Raw genomic sequence first — 21,065 nt, 5'->3', positions numbered from 1 at the left:
ACTGCAAGCTCCGCCTCCCGGGTTTACGCCATTCTTCTGCCTCAGCCTCCCGAGTAGCTGGGACTACAGGCGCCTGCCACCTCGCCCAGCTAGTTTTTTGTAGTTTTTAGTAGAGACGGGGTTTCATCAGGTTAGCCAGGATGGTCTCGATCTCCTGACCTCGTGATCCGTCCGTCTCGGCCTCCCAAAGTGCGGGGATTACAGGCTTGAGCCACCACGCCCGGCCTAAAGTCTTAACCTGCTGCCCTGTGAAGGTGAACTTATCTGGAAATAGAGTCTGGACACGAGGCTCATGCCTATAATCCCAGCACTGTAGGAGGCCCAGGTGGGAGGATTGGCCCCAGGTGTTCCAGACCAGCCTGGGCAACATAGTGAGCTCACGTCTCTATAAAAAATTAAGAAATTACTCAAGCACACCTCTAGCCCCAGCTACTCGGGTGGTCGAGGCAGGAGGATCCTTGAGTGCAGGCATTGGAGGCTGCGGTGAGCTGTGATCACACCACTGTGCCCCAGCCTGGGAGACACAGTGAGACCCTGTCTCTAAAAGAAAGAAAAGTATGATCTTTGCAGATGTCTTCAGGTTAAGATAAGGTCGTGAGGTTGTCCTGGAGTAGGGTGGGCCCAAACCCCACAGGGGAGGGAGACTGGGAAACCCACAGGGGAGGCCAGGTGAGGACAGCGGCCGAGGTGGGGGCACCGGTGGCTTCCAGGGGTGGGAGGGACCCTGGAGCAGATTCTCCCCAGAACATCCGGAGGGGACCAGCTCTGCCGACATCTTGATCTCAGATGTTTGGCCTCTGTGACCAAGACAATACGTTCGTGTTGCTTTCGGGGACCGAGTTTTGGGGTGATCCGTTATAGCAGGTGGGGGACACTCAGACACCTGGGGCCGGGGGCCAGAGACCCCTCAGATCCCACAGGATACTCAGACACCTGGGGCCGGGGGCCAGAGACCCCTCAGATCCCACAGGACACTCAGACACCTGGGGCCAGAGACCCAGCTGGGGCCCATCACCCATCACTCCCCAGGCTTCCTCAGATCCAGTGGGCGGGGGTTCCCGCCCTGTCTCCGAGGCTGTTCACGTGGGCCCAGCAGGAAGCCAGAGGGTTCCTATTTGTTCTTTGCCGTGTAATTCCCCGGGAGTGGAAAAGGCTGGGGCCGCTGCCTGTGCCCCGGGGCCGCACCGAGCCTGCGTGCGGGTCGTGGTTTCTGCAACGATATTGGCCTCACTCGAGTGAGTCACGGTGGATGGGGAGGCCGTGGTGGGTGGCTCTGGGCAGGGATGTCTGGGCCCAGCGGGTGCCTTGGGGGCCTTGCTCTCGGGAACTTCTCCCATCCTGGGTCTTCCTGGATTCTTGGGTATTTGCCCATAGTTTCTCCTGATGCCCCGAACGCCTCCTGACCTCGACGGGTGCCCTGACAGCCCCGCCCTGTGTCTCAGAACCACCTGCAAGGCAGCGCTGCGGCCACTTCCCAGATCTGGTCCAACGACGTGGGGAGGGTCGGGGAGGGCCCAGGGACATCTGACTCAGGGTGGGGGGCCTGGCTCGACCCCTGTACCTCAGCCCTGTGGGGCATCAGCTGAGGCCAAGGTGGGAAGGAGAGGGGAAGAGCCAGCCTGTCCACCAGGACGCATGGTCAGAACGTGGGGCCTGACGCTCCGGGGGCGGAACGCACGAGAAACCAATAAATTAATGTCAGAGAGTGAGAAACGTCCAGTGCAGGAGGCTGACCCTGCAGTTCTTTCAGGACCTTGTGCCCAGAGGGGCAGCCCAAGTCTGCCAGCGGCCCCTAGAGCCTCTTGAGATGCCCGGGGTCTGGGTCAGAGACCAGCGTGTGCTGGGTTGGAGGCCGTCTCGGCCCGGTGGCTCAGTCTGTCCTCTCCCTGCAGGCTCCTTCGAGAGCAGTGGATCCGGGCCAAGTACGAGCGCCAGGAGTTCATCTACCCTGAGAAGCAGGAGCCCTACTCGGCAGGTGAGGCCACCCGGGTGGGGCGGGGCCTCCCAGCTCCCTCTCCCCGTCTCTCTCCTATTTCCATCTCTTCCCTCCCTTTCGTGCAGTCATTAACCTGGGTAAACATGTTCATGGGTTTGAACCTGCATCCCCGGACCCCCTCAGACCTGTTTTGTCCTCTGACTCTGAGTGGGGTGACTGGGGCTTGGGGTCCTCACAGCTGTCTACAGTCCAGCCCTGAAGGACTGGGGTACCTGGGGACCTCCTGGGGCCGTGACTGGCCCCTCCTCTGCTGGTGGTGGACACGCGCTTCCATTCGGGGTGGCCTGCAGGGACCCCTCTCTCGAGCAGTGTGGGCAGGACCCGAGGGCCCAGGTGAGGGGCGTGAGGGCATCCTCTGTGTGGCAACACCGTGCTGCAGGTGTGGAGGGTGCAACCTGGGCCTGCGGCCTCCACCTCCCCTGGGCCTGCCTGGGTGCCACTGGGGGCCCTCGGGGTGGCAGAGACATCCAGGCAGCATCTTGGAGCTTCGTGGGCTGGTAGGGCTATGGAGGTGGGAGCTGGGAAGCAGTGCTGTGGGGGCCTGAGAGGCCAGCCCACCCCAGCCTCAGTCTCCCCAGTGCTGCCCAGCTGGCCAAGCCTCAGGCTGCGTCTCCCAGGAGCCCCCAATTCCTGCTTCTCCTTGTGTCTCATTTAAACCCTGGGGCTTTGAGTTGGAGCCCCCAGCCGGGTGGGCCGGCTTCCTCCTGCTGGCTGCTCTGTGTGAGGTGGGTTCGGCGACTGGGGGCCTTGAGTGGTTTTTTTCCCCCAGGGCAGCTGTGTGTCTGCACACTGGAGCTTCCTGAGTGTCCCTTCCTCCACCGTGTTGACAGACAGGGAAACCGAGGCAAGCCTAGCCCTAGGGCCTGGTTCTGAACCTCAGCACGGGTGGGGCGGGTCCAGAGGCTGGATGGGGATGTTTGGTGCTGCTGGGCATGGCCACGTGAGCTCCTCGCAGGGAGGAGGCAGCCCCCAGGGCCCAGACCTTCAACCCCAGCACTGCCCTTGTATAAGAGAGAGGCTGCCCTGGAATGGTGGAACATGAGGCTGGGCACCTCACACCTGTAATCCCAGCACTTTGGAAGGCCAAGGCCGGGGAGGATCGCTGGTGGTCAGACAAGCCTGGGCAACATAGTAAGATGCCCTCCCTTTAAAAAAAGAAAAAATTGGCCGGGCGCGGTGGCTCAAGCCTGTAATCCCAGCACTTTGGGAGGCCGAGGCGGGCGGATCACGAGGTCAGGAGATCGAGACCATCCTGGCTAACATGGTGAAACCCCGTCTCTACTAAAAATACAAAAAAACTAGCCGGGCGTGGTGGCGGGCGCCTGTAGTCCCAGCTACTCGGAGGCTGAGGCAGGAGAATGGCCTGAACCTGGGAGGCGGAGCTTGCAGTGAGCCGAGATCGCGCCACTGCACTCCAGCCTGGGTGACACAGCACGAGACTCCGTCTCAAAAAAAAAAAAAAAAAGAAAAAATTGGCCAGGTGTGGTGGCTCACTTCTGTAATTCCAGCACTTTGGGAAGCGGAGGAGGAAGGATTACGAGGTCAGGAGATTGAGGCCATCCTGGCTAACACAGTGAAACCCCGTCCCTACTAAAAATACAAAAATTAGTCGGGTACGGTGGCGGGCGCCTGTAGTCCCAGCTACTTGGGAGGCTGAGGCAGGAGAATGGCGTGAACCCGGGAGGCGGAGCTTGCAGTGAGCCGAGATGGCGCCACTGCACTCCAGCCTGGGCGACAGAGCGAGACTCCATCTCAAAAAAATAAAATAAAATTAGCTGGATATGGTGGCACCACCTGTAGTCCCAGCTACTCCGGAGGCTGAGGCAGGAGCAGCCCTTATGTGCAGGAGTTCAAGGCTACAGTGAGCTGTGTTTGTACCACTGCACTCCAGCCTGGGTGACAGAGTAAGACTGTCTCAAAACAAAAAAAAAAAAAAAAAAAGCTGGGTGCAGTGGCTTACGCCTATGGTTCCAGCATTTTGGGAGTCTGAGGCAGGCGGATCCCTTGCAGTCAGCAGTTTGAGACCAGACTGGCCAACATGGTGAAACCCTGTCTCTACTAAAAATACAAAAATTAGCTGGGCGTGGTTGGCTGGCGCACGCCTGTTCCAGCACTTTATGGAGGTCAAGGCGGGCAGAGCGCCTGATCTCAGGAGTTCAAGACCAGCCTGATCAACGTGGCGAAACCCCATGTTGCTCTGAACTCTACCAAAAAATGCAAAATTAGCTGGGCGTGGTTGGCGCACATCTGTGGTTCCAGCTACTTAGGAGACTGAAGTGGGAGGATCTCTTGAGCCTGGGAGGCAGAGGCTGCAGTGAGCCAAGGTTGCACCACTACACTCCAGCCTGGATGACAGAGCGAGAGTGTGTCTGTAAAAAGAAAAAAGATGAATTGTATTTGTGAATCTTACCCCAAGAATAAAAGAACACTTTGGGAGACCGAGGCAGGTGGATGGATCACTTGAGACCAGGAGTTGGAGACCAATCTGGTCAACGTGGCAAAACTGTTTCTACTAAAAAATACAAAAATTAGCTGGGCATGGTGGCAGGTGCCTGTAATCCCAGCTACTCGGGAGGCTGAGGCAGGAGAATTGCTTGAACCTGGAAGGTGGAGGTTGCAATGAGCCAAGATTGCGCCTCCGCACTCCAGCCTGGGCGACAGAGCAAAACTCTGTCTCAAAATATGTGGAAGAGAGGTGGCCCTGAAATGGCTGAACACAGTCCTGGCGTTGTAGGCGGGGTTGGTGGAGGAGCCCCTAACCCCCAGTGCTCCAGCCCCTCCCGGCCCTCCCTGGTGGAGCTGGCACTCTGCCCCGTCCCGTACGCCTCCCTGGTCTCTGTCAGGACCGTGGATTTTCTACCAGCAGTGGCGCGAGGTGACCGGGGTGACCAGTGGGAGGCTGCCCCAGGCCTGAGCAAGGCACCTCCCGAGGTCAGGCTGGGATCTCATGCAGCGGCCCTGTTGGCTCTGCCCTCCTCCAGGGCGGCTCCTGCGCCCCCACCCCGCAACCCCCACTTGGCACACAGCCGGCCTGTGCAGGCGTTTTCAATTACTGTCCACCTAGACAGCAATTTCCTCCTCTTAAGAATCCCTGTGTGTGTGAGGGAGAGAGCAAGAAACGGTCAGGGGATGAACACACGGGTACCTGGGCCTGCTCAGCGCCCAGCACACCCCTCGCTCTGCTCCTGCCTGAAACCCCCAAAGAATCACCCCAGAGCCCCTCTGTTTCCCTCGGCAAAAACATCTTAGCAATTTGTAGCAAGGTGGCACGTGACTTCATTTCAGAGGCAGGCGTGGGCTGGGCTGGCATGACCACAGGACTGAGTTTTGTGTCTGCTTTTGTATCAGAATCCTCTGGTTGTAAAGGATGGAAAACTAAACTTAACTGGATGTGAGCAAAACTGGAAATAGATTGGCTGGAATAACAGGGCTGGCTTCAGGCACAGCTTGATCTAGGGGTTCAGTTGGTGGTGTTGGGCCCTGGTTTCAGCATCTCCTCCTCCTAGTTCTGCGTCTCTGGGTTGGCACCAACCCTCCTGGTGGCCACCTCCTTCAGCGAGTTTGGGTTTTACATCCCCGCTCTCCCGGGCTGCCGGGAAAGGTCAGGTGTGGCTCACGGAAGTTTTGGGAAAAGTCCCTGTCTCATCGGCTCTGACCGGTCGGGCCCGGGATGTGGCTTGGGAGACGTGGCACCCTGGGTTGTGTGCCTGCCTCTGGCCCCTGGGTTCATCCTTCTGGAGAAGATCAGGGTCTGGGTTCCAGAAGTGGGGGTGCGTGCAGGTGGCAGACAGCGTCTCGTGGGCAGTAAGTGCGGGTTCTGCAGGTGTATTCGGGTGTCGTTGGGCTCAGGGTCAGGAGGTGGTGACAGCCCTGGTGACCCAAGACGCCTTCCGCCCCAGGCCCGAGGCCGCCCCATTGGAATCCCGCTCCCGCCTTTGCTGTTGTCTGAGATATTCCCGGTGCCTTGAGAGCATTTGAGATGAGCTAAAGCCTTCCGTGTGACCTTTGGGCAGGGGTCGGAGGAAGGGAGGGGCCTCCCACCCAGCAGGGTAGACTCGGGGCCCTCGGGCATGGGTTGGAGGGAGGGAGGGGTCTCCCAGCAGGGTCCCCTGGGGCAGAGATTTTCAGGCACACACTGGCTTGCAGGGTCAGAGGCTGGGGCCTTGGTCTTGCCTGCTGGCCTCTGAAGGCCATGCTGAGAGAATGTCCACTTTCTCATACCAGGCCCAGCGGGGCGGCCACACCTGCAGCTCCAGGCTCGTGGTCGGCCTGTGGAGACCAGGCCCCGTGGGCTGCGCCCTCTGCTGTCTCCCCTGGACAGGTGTGAGGATGGTGGGCAGGTGCACAGGTGTGTGTGGGACAGGTGAAGTGCGCAGGTTTGAGCGCAGGGCTGGCCCTTCGTGAAGGTGCAGTGAGTGCTGTGGCCAGGTGTTACCTGGCAGGCGTGTGGCAGCCTCTTGCAGAGGGCATGGGGCCGTGGACAGCGGCTGCGCCATAGCGTGTGGCTGCTGTTTCCCTAAGCACAGGAACACTCAGACCAGGCTGGAGAGCTCAGAGGAGGGCCATGGAGGTGGGACCGGGCCAAGGGTGTAAAGGTGCAGGGAGAGTATGGAGCGCCCGAGCCGAGGGGAAGGTTCCCATCCCTCCGAGCGAGGGGAAGTCTCCTATCCCTCCAGAGCGGCTGCTGCCTGTGGCTCCTTCAGGGCCTGCTCAGGGCCCCGTGCATTACTTTTCGAGGCTGCAGGCGGTCCTGGAAGCTGAGGCCTGAGGCTGGTAGCTGGGAGTGCTGGGGTCCCGCCTATCCCACCGGGTCTCCTCTCCACTGCCGGGTCATTGGTGTTGAAGGTGGGGTCTGGATATGCCCTCCCTGAAAGAGAAACCTCTCCCACACTGAAAGGGGTGAGTAGGAGACTTCCAGACCTTTCTCCCAGGCGGGTGGGTGACCTTCGGTGCTAGCCTTGTCTCCAGAGGCCTCCTTACCTCTGAATGCCAGCTCCCCAGGCCTCTGGAGGCCCCCGTTGAGTGGATAAGACCCCAGACCTTCACCTCTGCTCCCACTAAAGGGCCGGCAGCTGCAGCCACTGGTAGCGTGGAGGCCTTTAACCCAGCATTCCTATTCTGTAGTCCTGTTTGTTTGTTGTTGTTTTTTTTGAGACAGAGTCTAGCTCTGTTGCCCAGGCTGGAGTGCAGTGGTGTGATCTCAGCTCACTGCAACCTCCACCTCCTGGGTTCAAGTGATTCTCCTACCTCAGCCTCCAGTGTAGCTGGGATTACAGGCACCCAACTAATTTTTCTATTTTTTTAATAGAGATGGGGTTTCACCATGTTGGCCAGGGTGGTCTCGAACTCCTGACCTCGTGATCTGCCTGCCTCAGCCTCCCAAAGTGCTGGGATTGCAGGCGTGAGCCGCCGTGCCCGGCCCCATCCTGTTTCTTTAAGGCCGTTGCTACCCAGGATGCTAATGCTGCCGCCTCCTTGCCTGCTTCTCCCACCCTTCCCCACAGGGCCCTGAACGTTATAGGAACAGAATCCCGGGTGTCTGCAGGCCTTGGGGGTGTGGGTCTGTCCCTGCCTCCACCGAGGCCTTTGCCCAGCCATCCGTGAGCCACAGGACCTTCTAGGTTGCGCAGGAGGCGCCAGGCATGCCAGCCAGAGGGCCTCGGGCCCCAGAGCCCCGGCTGCAGGGAGGCTGCTGGGATCCCCCAGGGACCCAGAGGTGCCTGAGCCATACGGCCCTGTGCTCAGGTCCTACTGACACCCACCTGCTCAGGGCAGGGCTGCTCACAGCCTTCCCTCTACCCTGCCCCTGCAGCCTGGTCCGTAGGCATTAAGGCCTGGCCGCTTCAGATGGTCAGGTGCCTGGGGACCAGCAGGCAGTGACCGTCTGTGCCTCAGGCTGCTGTCTCTGAGTGCTGCACAGGGCTGGGGGTGAGACGCCTGTCTCCTTGTGTGTTCAGGGGCTCCAGGGCACCCCTCCCATAGACCTAGCTGACCGCTGCTATTTGGAATCCCAGGTCCTGCCCGTTGCTAGGTTGATGAGGGAGCAGGTGTCTGGTGCTCAGGGTTAGACCTCAGGGACCCCCCGAGCCTCCCCATGGCCCCCACCCTGAGCCCACGTCTGGGCAGCAGGAGAGGACGTGTCCTCCTGTCTGGGGTGGCCCCGTGGCCAGAGTCCCCTGCACAGGGTTCCAGGGCCAGTTGGTAGTTCCTGGGCCTCCCTAAGCCCTTGCAGAGTGCACTGGGGATTCCCGGCGGCATTTCCTGCCCTGCTCCCTGGGTTTGCCACAAGAGCACTTTCTCACGGCAGCGGCGGCACCTCAGGACCACAGGGAAATACAGAAGTCCCCGCGGCAGAGCCCGGGAGGAAGGGGGAAGCTCGGGGCTTGGGAAGGGGCTGCCACACCCCAACCCCAAGTTGGCCGGGTGAGGCCTGGGCCAGGCGGATCCCGCTCCACACAGAGGAGTGACTGCAGGCCTGCTCCGGAATGAGCCGGAACCAGGAACTCCCAGAGGCTGCACCATGCCCAGTGCCCACAGCCCGCACCTTGGCTGTGTTGTTCTCACAGGGCGGGAGCCCCAGGAGTCCTGAATGTGGGCCATGCCACCCAGGGACCATGGCTGAGGAAAGGGGAGCCCCACTCTATCCCTCTGTTAGGGCACCCAAAAGGAAGGATCACCACTGGGCTTTTTTTTTTATTTTTATTTTTGAGACAGAGTCTTACTCTGTCGCCGAGGCTGGAGTGCAGTGGCAGGATCTTGGCTCACTGTAAGCCCTGCCTCCCGGGTTCAGGCCATTCTCCTGCCTCAGCCTCCCGAGTAGCTGGGACTACAGGCGCCCGCCACCACGCCCGGCTAATTTTTTGTATTTTTAGTAGAGGCAGGGTTTCACCGTGTTAGCCAGGATGGTCTCGATCTCCTGACCTCGTGATCTGCCCGCCTCGGCCTCCCAAAGTGCTGGGATTACAGGCGCGAGCCACTGCGCCCGGCACCACTGGGCTTTTCTGAAGGAGTTTTTTTTTTTCTTTCTTTTTTTTTCCCCTGCTCTGTTGCCCATGCTGCAGTGCAATGGTGCAGTCTCAGCTCACTGCAACGTCTACCTCCCGGGTTCACGCCATTCTCCTGCCTCAGCCTCCCTAGTAGCTGGGACTACAGGTGCCCGCCACCAAGCCCTGCTAATTTTTGTATTTTTAGTAGAGACGGGGTTTCATCATGTTGGCCAGGATGGTCTCGAACTCCTGGCCTCAGGTGACCACCTGCCTTGGCCTGCCAGAGTGCTGAGATGATAGGTATGAGCCACCACACCCGGCCTCTGAAGGAGCCTTTTTTTTTTTTTTGAGACGGAGTCTCGCTCTGTTGCCTGAAGGAGCTTTTAATGGCTAAAGCTGGAGTAACTTGAGCAACAAAAGGGAGATGGTATAAGGGGATTATAACCCAGGGAGCAAGCTACACGTCCCCAGGTCAATAGACATAGACATAAAGAATGGAATCAGTAAACAGGAAGGGGAGAAGGCCTGCAGCCTTTGCACACGAATTCCAGGTAATACAAAAGAAGGCTGGGCACCGGGGCTCCCGCCTGTCATTGCAGCAGTTTGGGAGGCTGAGGTGGGAGGATTGCTTGAGCCAGGAGTTCAAGACCACCTGGGTAACGTGGGGAGACCCCATCTCAAGAAAAAGTTTAATTAGCTGGGCATGGGGGCGCCTGTGGTCCCAGCTACTCGGGAGACTGAGTTGGGAGGATGGTCTGAGCCCAGGAGGTCAAGACTGCAGTGAACTGTGATTGTACCACTGTATTCCAGCCTGAGCCACAGAGGCCTTGTCTTAAAACATAAATAGGCCAGGCGTGGTAGCTCCAGCCACTCAGGAGGCTGAGACAGGAGAATCGCTTGAACCTGGGAAGCGGAGGTTGCAGTGAGCCGAGATCACGCCATTGCACTCCAGCCTGGACGACTACAGACTCCGTATGAAAATAAATAAATGCAGGAGAAGTGAGGGAAGTGGAAATGCCCCCGAGGTGCACGGTGCAGTAACCTGTGGCAGGGAAGCCCCTCTGTGGCCGCTGTGTCTCCCCGAGATGCTCTTTGATGACAAAGGACGGGGGGAGAAACCCTTGGCGTCAGGGCATAGTGGAAGCATGTGCCGCTGCGGCCCCAGGTGAACCTCAGACCACTGGACCAGCCGGGCTCCCCGACCCTCTGTGCCACCTTCCTTGGCCAAGGTCACGGCGTGGGGACGCGCCGCACCCCTCCCCCAGATGTGGGGGTTTATCCTTGTGTCTGAGCCAGCCTTGCCCCGCCACCTGCCCCTGGGGGTGACCTTGGTGACAGCTGCTCCCACCCCGGGCTGGCCCCGCCTTGGGCCACAGCCTCAATGGTGCCTTTCACAGGGGCCTGGACAATGCCTCATGTTGTCCTGAGGGCCAGGCCCTGGCCTCACTGAGATGCAGGGCTTCCTGCCCCAGGCTCCGGACCCCGTGCTCCTGTGGGGGCTTCCATGGTTTCCCCTGTGGTTCGGGATGGCCCCTCCTGGTGGTGCCAGGCAGGGATGGGCCGACCATTGCCCTAAATGTCACGGGGCAGACGGAGCCCAGGAGTGGGCTGGGGCCGTGCATGAGATCTGGGACCTCGGTTTCCCTGTCCATACAGTGGGGACGATGGTGTGCGGGACGAGGGCATTATTGGGAACATCACCAGTCATTCCTTGCAGGCAGCGCGAGGCCTCAGGCGGCCCTTGAGGGGACAGGTGTTTGGGGCCTGGCCAGAAGCTGTAGGGCTGCCCCTCGGGGGGGATGGGTGTTTGGGGCCTGGCTGGAGACCACGAGGCTGCCCCTCGGGGGATGGGTGTTTGGGGCCTGGCCAGAGGTGGTAGGGTTGCCCCATTGCCCCTCCCTGGGCGGGTGCCGGCTCCTGGCCCTCTGTGGGATCCCTGCCCCCTTCCCACCGTGTTTGTCTTATGGGTTTGCTCTTGGGCTTTGGGGCCCCTGTGCGGGGACCTCAGGGTTTGGGGCTTGGGGAGGAGGTACCCTGGGGCTGACCTGGCCCTGAGGGTAGCGCCTCCTGCAGCCTGGGCAGCCTGGCGGGGATGGGGGCGTTCATGTGCCACTCTAGGCGGGAAGGCGCTGTGGAAGCTGTGAGCCCGTGTGTGAGTTGAGGGGTTCTCTCCAGGCCTGTCGGGAGCCAGGACCCATGCTGGGGGCTGTATGAGAACAGGAACAGATGAGAGCTGACCCCAGGAGCCCTCACTCACCCTCTGGCCTCACCCCTGGGAGCAGGGGAGCCTGCCTGTCCTGGCTGTTTGGAGAGAGAGCCCCAGGCAGGGTGGAGCTGGGACCTGGAGCCCTCTGCAGGATACGGCTGCTGGCTCTCAGCCTCTGCCGGCCCCAGACGCACCAACCTGGGGAAGGTGCATTAATGGGTTGGAGAGTGTGGGTGGATGGGCCAGGCAGCCAAGCAGCAGGCAGGGAGAGATGGAGCCCTGTGCAGGCTCACGGACGAGGCCTTCAACTCTGGGGCCTTGCCCAGCAAGGAGACGCTGCTCTGCCGAGCCACCGTGAGCTCCAGTGTTTGCCTCTTGGAGGAGGGCAGGAGCTGCTAGGACCCAAAGACCGGAAGCCAGGTCCAGGCCCTTCACGGGGACGGTCAGGGTGCAGTGATCAGGGCCTTGGCCCTGTGCCCAGAGGCCACCCCTTCATGGTGCACCCGTTCCTGTGGAAGGCCAGAGGCACCATGAGATATGAGGACCCAGTTCCCAACCCAGAGGGACCACCACCTGTGAGCTGTCACTCAGAGCAGGGCCACATGCTTCCCTGCCCCAGTTTACAAGAAAATTAGCATATAAATCACATACGTGAGGTGTGATTTACATCTACTTTGCATATCCTATTTAGAGTGCAGTTCCAGCTCTGATAAATCCAAAACCCAGCAGTCTCGGGCCAGGCATGGGGCTCACACTGCAACCCCAGCACAGTGTGGGGAGAGGCAGGAGGGTCACCTGAGGTCAGAAGTTCGAGACCAGCCTGGGCAACGCAGTGAGCTCCCATCTCTACAAAAAAAATACAAAACTTACCTGGGTGTGGTGGCATGCGTCTGTGGTCCCAGCTACTTGGGAGGCCAAGGCTGGAGGATCACTTGAGCCTGGAAGGTCAAGGCTGCGGTGAGCTGTGATAGTGCCCCTGCACTCCAGCCTGGGGGGGAAAAAAAAAGACTGAGCCTCGTAAATGGGCGTGGGCTTTACGTGAAGGCTGTTCCTGTTTCCTCGGATTTCACTTCTCTCTGAGGCATGTGATGTGTGCGCTTCACTGTGGTGGAAGAAACGGTCTGGCTGCTTTCCAGGGACTGGGCACCTTATGTCCCCACGGGCAGCATGGAAGGGCCAGTGTCCCCGCCAGCAGTCGGACGTCGCGTGTGTGTGTGTGCGCGTGCGTGTGTGTGCGTGTGTGTGTGTGTGTGTGCATGCATGCTGGTTTGGTTTTGCTGTTCTCGTGGGTCGTGGTGACGCTGAGAATCTTTCCTGCTCTTAGCCCTGAGGTAGGCGGAGGGGGGGGGCTCCTGAGAGAGGCCTCTGAGCAGGGCATGGGGTGTGGACTGGACCCCGCTCCCCACAGGTGGGACTAGACCTGGCACACAGTGGGACCAGCTCACAGCAGGGCCCGGCACACAGTAGGTGTTTGATAAATGCTGGTTGAGTCCTCTGGTCTCTGTCCCAGGACTCACGAGTCTTAAACTTTAAGAGAAAATGGCCGTTTCTCGCCTCAGCCCACCCGACTGTCCAGGATGCTGCCCTGTGAGGGGCTGCGCTGTGGGGAGAAGCCCTGTCTCATTGGCTGTTGCCGGTGCCACCCGTGGAGTCCACAGGGGGCTGCAGACCCTGAGGTCCTGGCCCTCCCCAGTGAGGCCAAGGGGCTGGCCAGGCTTGGGGCGAGCAGAGGCTCAGCCTGAGGTCCAGACTGGGCGTGGGGCGAGTTCGGAATCGTGGCCAGGGCCGTCCTGAAATACACTCCTGTGTCGTCATCACCCCTGGAATGCGGAGTCCTGGCGCCTGCTGTCGGGAGGACAGCACTGGCGTCTGGACCCCGAGAACACCAGACCCGCCGCGCGCAGAGGGGGCAGTGGCTTCCCCAACCCTGTGGCCTGTGCGCTTCCTGGGGCACTGCTGCCACCTGCTGGGCGCGGCGGGCATGGCGGGGGCGCCTCCCCACCCTGTGGCCTCCGGAGCCTGGTGGCTGGAAGGAGTCGCCGCTGCATCCTGGGCAGGGATCTGTGGAGCCACACACACTGGACCCAGCCAGCTCCAGCCCCCGTGGGCGAGGTGGCCCGAATTTGTCTGCATCAGTGACACAGACATGCATGCCTTGGAGGCTCCCCGGGGTGCATACAAGGCCGTGAGCGGCAGGCCAGGAAGCACTGCTGGGCTTGCTGCTGCTAAGCCGCCCCGGACACTTCTTGGCATCCACCCTCAGCCACGAAGCGCTGCATCCAGAGAGGTCCTGATGCCAGAGGCAGAGCCATGGGGATGCCCAGCTGTGCCCGGGCAGGGGCTCAGTCAACAGGCGTTCTGAGCAGACCCTGCCTGGGCCTGAGGGACACTGGTGGCCTCGCTCTCCCAGTGAGAAGCAGAAGAAGGGGGTTCCTCCGTGGGAAGGGGGTTCCTCCGTGGGAAGGGGGTTCCCGGCTGCTGCTGTGTGCACGGGGCTGGGAAGTCAGTCTTTTTTTTTTTTTTTTTTTTTTTTTTGAGACGGAGTCTCGCTCTGCCGCCCAGGCTGGAGTGCAGTGGCCAGATCTCAGCTCACTGCAAGCTCCGCCTCCCGGGTTCACGCCATTCTCCGGCCTCAGCCTCCCGAGTAGCTGGGACTATAGGCGCCCGCCACCTCGCCCGGCTAGTTTTTTGTATTTCTTAATAGAGACGGGGTTTCACCGTGTTAGCCAGGATGGTCTCGATCTCCTGACCTCGTGATCCGCCCGTCTCGGCCTCCCAAAGTGCTGGGATTACAGGCTTGAGCCACCGCGCCCGGCCAGAAGTCAGTCTTGTACAGACTTGGGAGGCAGGGAGCTCCAGGCTGTGCAGGGAGCAGGCTTGGTCTGGCACCATCCAAGACAGCCCAGGGCCCCCTCCCCGACGGCGCCAGCTGTCCCCTCCCCGATGCCAGGCATTTTATGGCATCTCAGCAGAGAAAATAGCCCCTGGTCTCTGGTGTCGGGATGGGGCTGTCTGACCTGGGGAGGGGACGCCGGGGAGCAGGAGGCTTGGGGGTCAGGGCTGAGGGGCGGTGTCTGGAATCTGAGCCGGCTGAGGCTCTGTCTGGCCTGGTGGCTGCTGCAGGTGGCTGTTTAGCCCCACCTGGAACCCACAGCCTCCTCGCCTCCCTGTGGCACAGGTCAGCAGCCCCTGCCCTCAGATGACCCCTCGAGGGTCTCCGAGGCCACGTGGCCAGCAGGACAGGATGCTGTCCCCAAGCCAGTGGTCTCTGAAGTAATGGGGGAGGGGCCACAGACAGGCCCACGGATGCTCCGCAGACGGCCCCGAGGGACCCACGGACGCTCCGCAGACGGCCCCGTCACCCCGGGAGAGGCCCACGGATGCTCGGCAGACGGCCCCGTCACCCCGGGAGAGGCAGCACCCACTGAGGACGCGTTCAACCCCAGCCACAGAGCTGCTGCCGATGGCGGGACCTGCACGTGACCCGAGGCCCGGCAGACGGAGCCCAGGACGCAGACCCTGCAAGCCACGTGCTGTTGGGGTGGGAGAGCCAGGGCCATAGAAAAACCTGCGTCTGAGTCTGCAGGATACGGAGTTCTAGAGCAGGAGAAAGGACGGGCAACGATGGGAACCACGGACAGGGAGCGGAAGTGGGAGCGGGACCGGGGCGATGGGAACGCCCTTCTGAGCGGCTGCGCGTCGGTCACTGACCGCAGCTCAGTGAGGTGAAGCCACGTGCGTTTATTCTCCCACAGCTCTGGCGGTCAGAGCTCCAGGATGATCCCATGGGCTCGAGGCTTGGGGTGGGCAGAGCTGGTTCTGGGCTCGGGGCGGGTCCTCTGGCATCTCCCCGGTGCTCCTGGGCTCTGGGGCCCCCTCCGGCCTCAGTTTCCATGGCCACGTCCCCTTCCCTCCTGTCCTCATGTCTCTGCCTCCCTCCCCTGTGATCGTCTGCCACAGTGAGGTCCTAACCACACATGGAAGGTGGTGTGTTCAGGTGCTTAGGCTCCCAGGGGGATGCCTGGTCCACTTTTCTGTGGCTGTGTGGTGTGCGTGAGGCCACAGGTGGAGATGAGGGCTTGGGCTGGGCTCCCCTCAGATGAGCTTTCCTGAAAAAAGAGGGGACGGCACCACCTGGACCCAGCGGTCGCGGATGGCTGAGGGAGGAGGGTGGAGGCCAACCTGGTCCTCCTGGGCAGCACGTGGTTGGACCCAGCTCTGCCTCTGCCCATGGTGGCTCTGGCCATGCCCACCCAGGGTGCAGGGGGTCCCTGGGGGCTGGTAAAGGATAGCTGGTTGGATGTCCCACTCATCCAGGCCCTCCTCAGGCTGGCTCGGGCCAGGGTTGCAGCCATCAGCCCTGGTCCACTGTCATATCCCCTCACTAATCATCATCACTGAACCACATCCCCCATGTCCCCTCTCCCCCAGTGTCTTCCCCCGTCCATCTCCCCCCGTGTCCCCTCTCCCACCGTGTCTTCTCCCCTGTCCCCCCTCCCCTGTCCCCCCTCTCCCCTGTCCCCCCTCCCCTGTCTCCCTGTCTCCTCCGTGTCCCCTCACCCCATGTCCCCTCTCCCCCCACATCCTCTCTCCCACCATGTCCCCTCCTCCATGTCCCCTCTCCCCTGTCCGTCTCCCTGTCTCCTCCGTGTCCCCTCTCCCCCATCCACGGTCGCGGTCTGACTCCTGTCCTCTCCCCCACAGGGTACCGCGAGGGCTTTCTCTGGAAGCGTGGCCGGGACAATGGGCAGTTTTTAAGCCGGAAGTTTGTGCTGACGGAACGAGAGGGTGCCCTGAAGTATTTCAACAGAAATGACGTGAGCCAGACACAGGGGTGGGGTGGGGGCCTGTCCCGGGGCAGCATCCTGGCCTCCCACACTGGGGCCTGTGGTGGCCACGTCCATCCTCAGCTGCCCTTCCTGCTGCCCCCCTGATGGGGACACTCCAGGAGAACCAGCCTGTGATGGGCTGTGAAGCCTCCGTGTGCCGGCCCTCTGTGTCTCCCGGCCCTCTGTGTCTCTTGGTCCTCTGTGTGCCAGTCCTTGTCTCCCGGTCCTCTGTGTCTCCCGGTCCTCTGTGTGCCGGCCCTCTGTGTGCCGGTCCTCTGTGTCTCCCGGCCCTCGTGTCTCCTGGTCCTCTGTGTCTCCCGGTCCTCCATGTGCCGGTCCTTGTGTCTCTCGGTCCTCTGTGTCTCCTGGTCCTCTGTGTCTCCTGGTCCTCTGTGTGCCGGTTCTCGTGTCTCCCGGCCCTCGTGTCTCCCAGGGTGGGGCAGCTGAGGCTTTCCAGGAGCCTGGGTGGCCGGGCAGGGCCCCCTGAACTCAGGCCCAGCCATGGGAGGGGGAGAACCTAGTCACTGGGCCCCGCTGGAGCCAGCCAGGATCCCAGAAAGCCCCCAACTTTCCTGGAGGTACCCTGGGGAGACTGGCTCGGGACAGGACACACACATTGGCAAGAATGGCAGGGTCTCTGCGACGTGGCCCCAGGGCCGTGGGCTGATGGTCGGAAGCACCCGCCCTGAGCTGTGGCACGCTGCTGTCGGGGGCTGCCTGGAGGTGGGCTGGTGGCTGGGGCCTGCCCCTGTGGGAGCTGCCGTGCCGTGTGGGGCCCGGGGCTGCCCCTGGGGAGGGAGGGTGCAATGTCTGATGTCAAAAGCCACCCACACAGTGTCATTGAGTCCCCATCACCCCTGGGAGGGAGGTGCCATTACCTTCTGCTTACAGACCAGGAGGCCGAGGCTCAGAGAGGTTAAGTAACTTGCTCAAAGCCACACAGCACAGCAGGTGTGTCGTCAGCACCCACAGGGTCTGCCCTTCCTGCTCCCCCGAGCTTGGATGGCGGCCCCTGTGAGGTGCTCAGACCCCACCCCTTCCCAGGCCAAGGAACCTAAGGCTGTGATGAAGATTGAGCACCTAAACGCCACCTTCCAGCCGGCCAAGATCGGCCACCCCCATGGCCTGCAGGTCACCTACCTGAAGGACAACAGCACACGCAACATCTTCATCTACCATGAGGATGGGAAGGTGGGCGCTAGCGCGCACTCGGGCCAGGGCAGCACGGGAGGGCGGGCACTCAGGCTGAGTGGCATGAGAGGGCGGGCATTTGGGCTGGGCAGCGTGGGAAGACAGGCACTCAGTGGGTGCTTGGACAGTGTGGGAAGGCAGGCACTCGGGCCGGGCGGCATGAGAAGGCAGGTGCTTGGATGTGTGGGAGGGTGGGCACAGGAGGGTGGGCACCGGGTGGGCAGCAGGGGGAGACATGTGCAGGAAGCAGGCTCCCTCCCGGGGCCGGGCTGCCCAGGAACCGGATCACCGTGCTGTCTCTGGGGCCACCCAGCCTGCCCCCGTCAGTGGGGGCTGCCAGCTCAGGCTAGAGGATCCACCACCCCCACAATGCCCACAGGGGGCCTTTGGGGGAACTGGGGTCCTATGGGGAGGAGAAGGGGACAGCAGCCAGCTCTGGGGCTGGTTTGGGCAGTGTTCCTTTGGCTGCCCTTGGCGTGGCGGTGGGGAGGGCGGGTGCACCCCTCATTTCTGGAGGGCTTGAGGGGAACCCAGATAAAACTCCCACAAAAGCTATCCTTTTGTCTTTGGGCCAGGCTGCAGGGGGCCCAGCGGTGGGTCCAGTCTCTCTGTTGCATTGGTTCTCGTTTCTATTTTTATCACCCGTCTATGTGCACGTGGTCTAAAGCACTAAATTGTTCCCAAGTCTTGAGAAACAGAAGTTTGAGGCCCCTCCTAACCCCCGTTGGGAATTTGTCCCCGTATCCAAAAATAACCTGCTGGTGTTGCTGCAAATTTACCCATTTTAGGCACCATCTGACAACTTCCCACGAGGAAGTAGAGGTTCCAGCTCTTTCCATGCCCTACCACGTGCCCGTCCCCGTCCCCGTCCCCTGCCCACCGTGCTCTCCTGGTGTCTGCACCTGGGGTTGTTACGGGGCTGACGTTGGATACCTCAGACGGAGCACGCTGCGATCACTTTTCCCACAGCAAGCAGTTGTGTTCTCTGCCACAGTTGACGGTGTGCTGCCGTAGGCTGTCTGCAGACTTTTCTCTGGAGGCAGTTGGGCACTGGGAGCCCGTGACTCCCATGGCATGGAGATCTCGCTCCTGCAGGCTCATCTCGCCCGGTCCCACATCTTTTTAGTTTACTTGTTCCTTTTGGTAGAAGTGATGTGCTTGGAAGGAAAGTGGCCTGTCACCTGGCACCTTGGAACGTTCTGCCTCCTGCTTGGCTTAGACTGTGGCTAGATATAGAATTCTAGGTTGGAGTTAATTTTCCTGCTAGTTCTGAAGGCTCTGCACTGATTCTTCCCTCCCGGTGCGTTTGTTGTGGGGTTTTGAAATTCTCCGATGCCGTGCGTGTGTTGGCAAGAGTCCCTCGTCTTTTGCTGTGCTGGGTACAGGCCCAGGGTGGCATTTCGAGTCCAGTTACTGGTTTCCACGAGGTCAGGGATTGCTTTCTTATCTAATAATTTCCTCCTTCCACTTTCCCTGTTCTCATTTTCTGAAACTCCTGTTATGATGGAGATGTTGGCACTCTTAAGCTGGCTCATTTTGCTTCTGCTGTCTGGGAGATTTCTTCAACTTTGTCTCCAACACTGTATTGAGGGTTTTGTTTCTGCTCTCTTGTATTTAATTTTACAGAGAACCTTTGGTTTTTGGAGTATTTCTTTTTCTTTTTTTTTGAGATTTGAGTCTCGCTGTGTTGCCCAGGCTGGAGTGCAATGGTGCGATCTCAGCTCACTGCAACCTCTGCCTCTCGGGTTCAAGTGATTTTCCTGCCTCAGCCTCCTGAGTAGCTGGGACTACAGGCACGTGCCACCACGCCCAGGCAAATTTTTTTTTTTTTTTTATTTTTGAGGCGGAGTTTCACTCTTGTCACCCAGGCTGGAGTGCAATGGTGCAGTCTCGGCTCACTGCAGCCTTTGCCTCCCAGGTTCAAGTGATTCTCCTGCCTCAGCCTCCCGAGCAGCTGGGATTACAGACATGTGCCACCACGCCCAAAAATTTTGTATTTTTTGTAGAGATGGGGGTTTCTCCATGTTGGTCAGGCTGGTCTCAAACTCCTGACCTCAGGTGATCCACCTGCCTCGGCCTCCCAAAGTGCCGGGATTACAGGTGTGAGCCACCGCGTCCAGTTGCAATCTTTGTATTTTTAGTAGAGACGGGGTTTCATCATGTTGGTCAGGCTGGTGTCCAACTCCTGACCTCAACCTCCCAAAGCGCTGGGATTACAGGGGTGAGCCACCGTACCTAGCTGAATATTCCTTTTTGAAACGCTGTTTTTGGTTTGATTGTGGTATCTTACTAATACTAATTTTTGAAGCTTGCTTATTCCTGAAAAATGTTTTTGTCTTCTAAGTTGCTGCCGGTCTGATCTGCTGTGTTCCCTGTGAGAAATCTTTCCCAGATATCCTGGAATCTGGGCAGGTCAGATCCTCCGAAGATAAATCCCCCCGCCCAGGCAGAGGCGCTTGGCCCCCAGCGGTGGGAGCTGAGGGAGTTCGGGCTGCAGCTTGCAGGGTCACAGAGCTCCCTGGAGTGCACCAGCCATGTCCCGTCTGCCCAGAGCCCCCGAGAGCCGGCTCCATGTCCTGCTGGGGGACAAGGGGCGAGCTTCCAACCAGTTCTCCTGCTTAGAGCGCCCTCCATTTCCTGGGGGACCTGGAGTGGTGAATTCCCAAGGCCTTTGGGGCAGCGCGGTGTGGACAGGTTCAGCTTCCTCTAGCTGGAGGGAGGGCGGGGCCAAATGGGATGGGGCGGGCCGGAGGAACGGGGTGGGAGGGGGAAGGAGGGGAGGCTGGTTGGGTGGTGTGGGTGTGGCTGGTGGGCGTGGCCTAGGAGGAAGGGCCACAGGAGAAAGCAGGGCGGGAGGCCTATGAGGGGCAGTCTTGGGGTGGGTGGGGCTTTGCTGGGTGGGGCCACTGGAAGAGGGCGGGGCAGTCTTGGGGTGGGCGGGGCTTTGCTGGGTGGGGCCACTGGAAGAGGGTGGGGCAATCCCACTGCTGCAGGAGGAGACTGGGGCAATCCCACTGCTGCAGGAGGAGACTGGGGCTGTACCATCCTCCAGCTGGTGCTGGACCAGGTGTCAGCTGGAGAAGCTGTGGCTGGATTGGTCCAGTGCTGGGGGCTTTGCCTGCGGGACGAAACTCAAGGCCAAAGGGGCTGGGGGAGAAGCCTAAGGGGACATGAGAGAAGGGAAGAGGGATGGGGCTCCCTAGTTCTTCCTGGCCAGGAGAGGGTGGAGCCAAGAGTGGAGATGGGCACCTTTCCAGAGGTCAGAAGCTCCAGTCTATAGCCTGGACAGGGGCCCCGGGGCTCAGGGTACAAGGTCATGGGGCCAAGGGTCTGGGCAGACCCCAGGAGGGCCGCTGGGTCTGGGGGCAGGGGACAGCCAGGCTGAGGTCTGGACGGACCCCAAGGGCACCTGACGTGGGGCTGGGTGCCAGGCCTGGGCCATGGGCCCTCTGTTCTAGGCTGCTGGCCCGCTCCACGCTCTCCAGAGGACCAGGGCAGCTCCCTGGACAGCAGTTCTGCCCTCTGCCACAGCACTCTTGGTAGGGGGCACAGCTCCAAGAGTGTTTATAAACAGATGAGCCTCCCTTCCCCCGTCACCCCAAGACTTCCATGAGCTACAAAATAAGGATCTTCATAAAAATAGCACCATCTGAAAGGAAGGCAGGCTGGCCCAGGCCCCAGAAGTGCCAGGGCCACAGGGTGAGCTTGGATGGCAGCCCCTGACCCCGTCCAGCCCTGTGCTGTCCAGCCCAGCCCAGCCCAGCCCAGCCCAGCCCAGCCCTTAGCTCAGCCCAGCCCTTAGCTCAGCCCAGCCCTTAGCTCAGCCCAGCCCAGCCCAGCCCAGCCCAGCCCAGCCC

At 60.6% G+C, this 21,065-nt stretch overlaps 1 protein-coding gene across 3 annotated transcripts in view; it reads left to right on the top strand.

The window, feature by feature from the left end:
- The window catches only part of ADAP1 (ArfGAP with dual PH domains 1), a 64,100-nt gene that overhangs the window by 35,424 nt on the left and 7,611 nt on the right, over positions 1-21,065 (top strand). For 2 of the 3 annotated variants that reach the window (XM_025380920.1, XM_025380919.1), the window contains 3 exons: positions 1,893-1,975; positions 15,893-16,005; positions 17,062-17,208. In XM_025380920.1, the coding sequence (XP_025236705.1) occupies positions 1,893-1,975; positions 15,893-16,005; positions 17,062-17,208 (343 nt within the window). Of the gene's footprint in view, positions 1-1,135; positions 1,236-1,892; positions 1,976-15,892; positions 16,006-17,061; positions 17,209-21,065 lie in introns of those variants that run through there. The other variant, XM_025380921.1, reaches the window with a different exon arrangement.

This window comes from Theropithecus gelada, chromosome 3 (genome assembly GCF_003255815.1).
Source record: "Theropithecus gelada isolate Dixy chromosome 3, Tgel_1.0, whole genome shotgun sequence".
NCBI classification, from domain to species: domain Eukaryota; kingdom Metazoa; phylum Chordata; class Mammalia; order Primates; family Cercopithecidae; genus Theropithecus; species Theropithecus gelada.
Note: the sequence above shows the minus strand (reverse complement) of the source record. Positions and strands in the feature narration are given on the sequence as shown.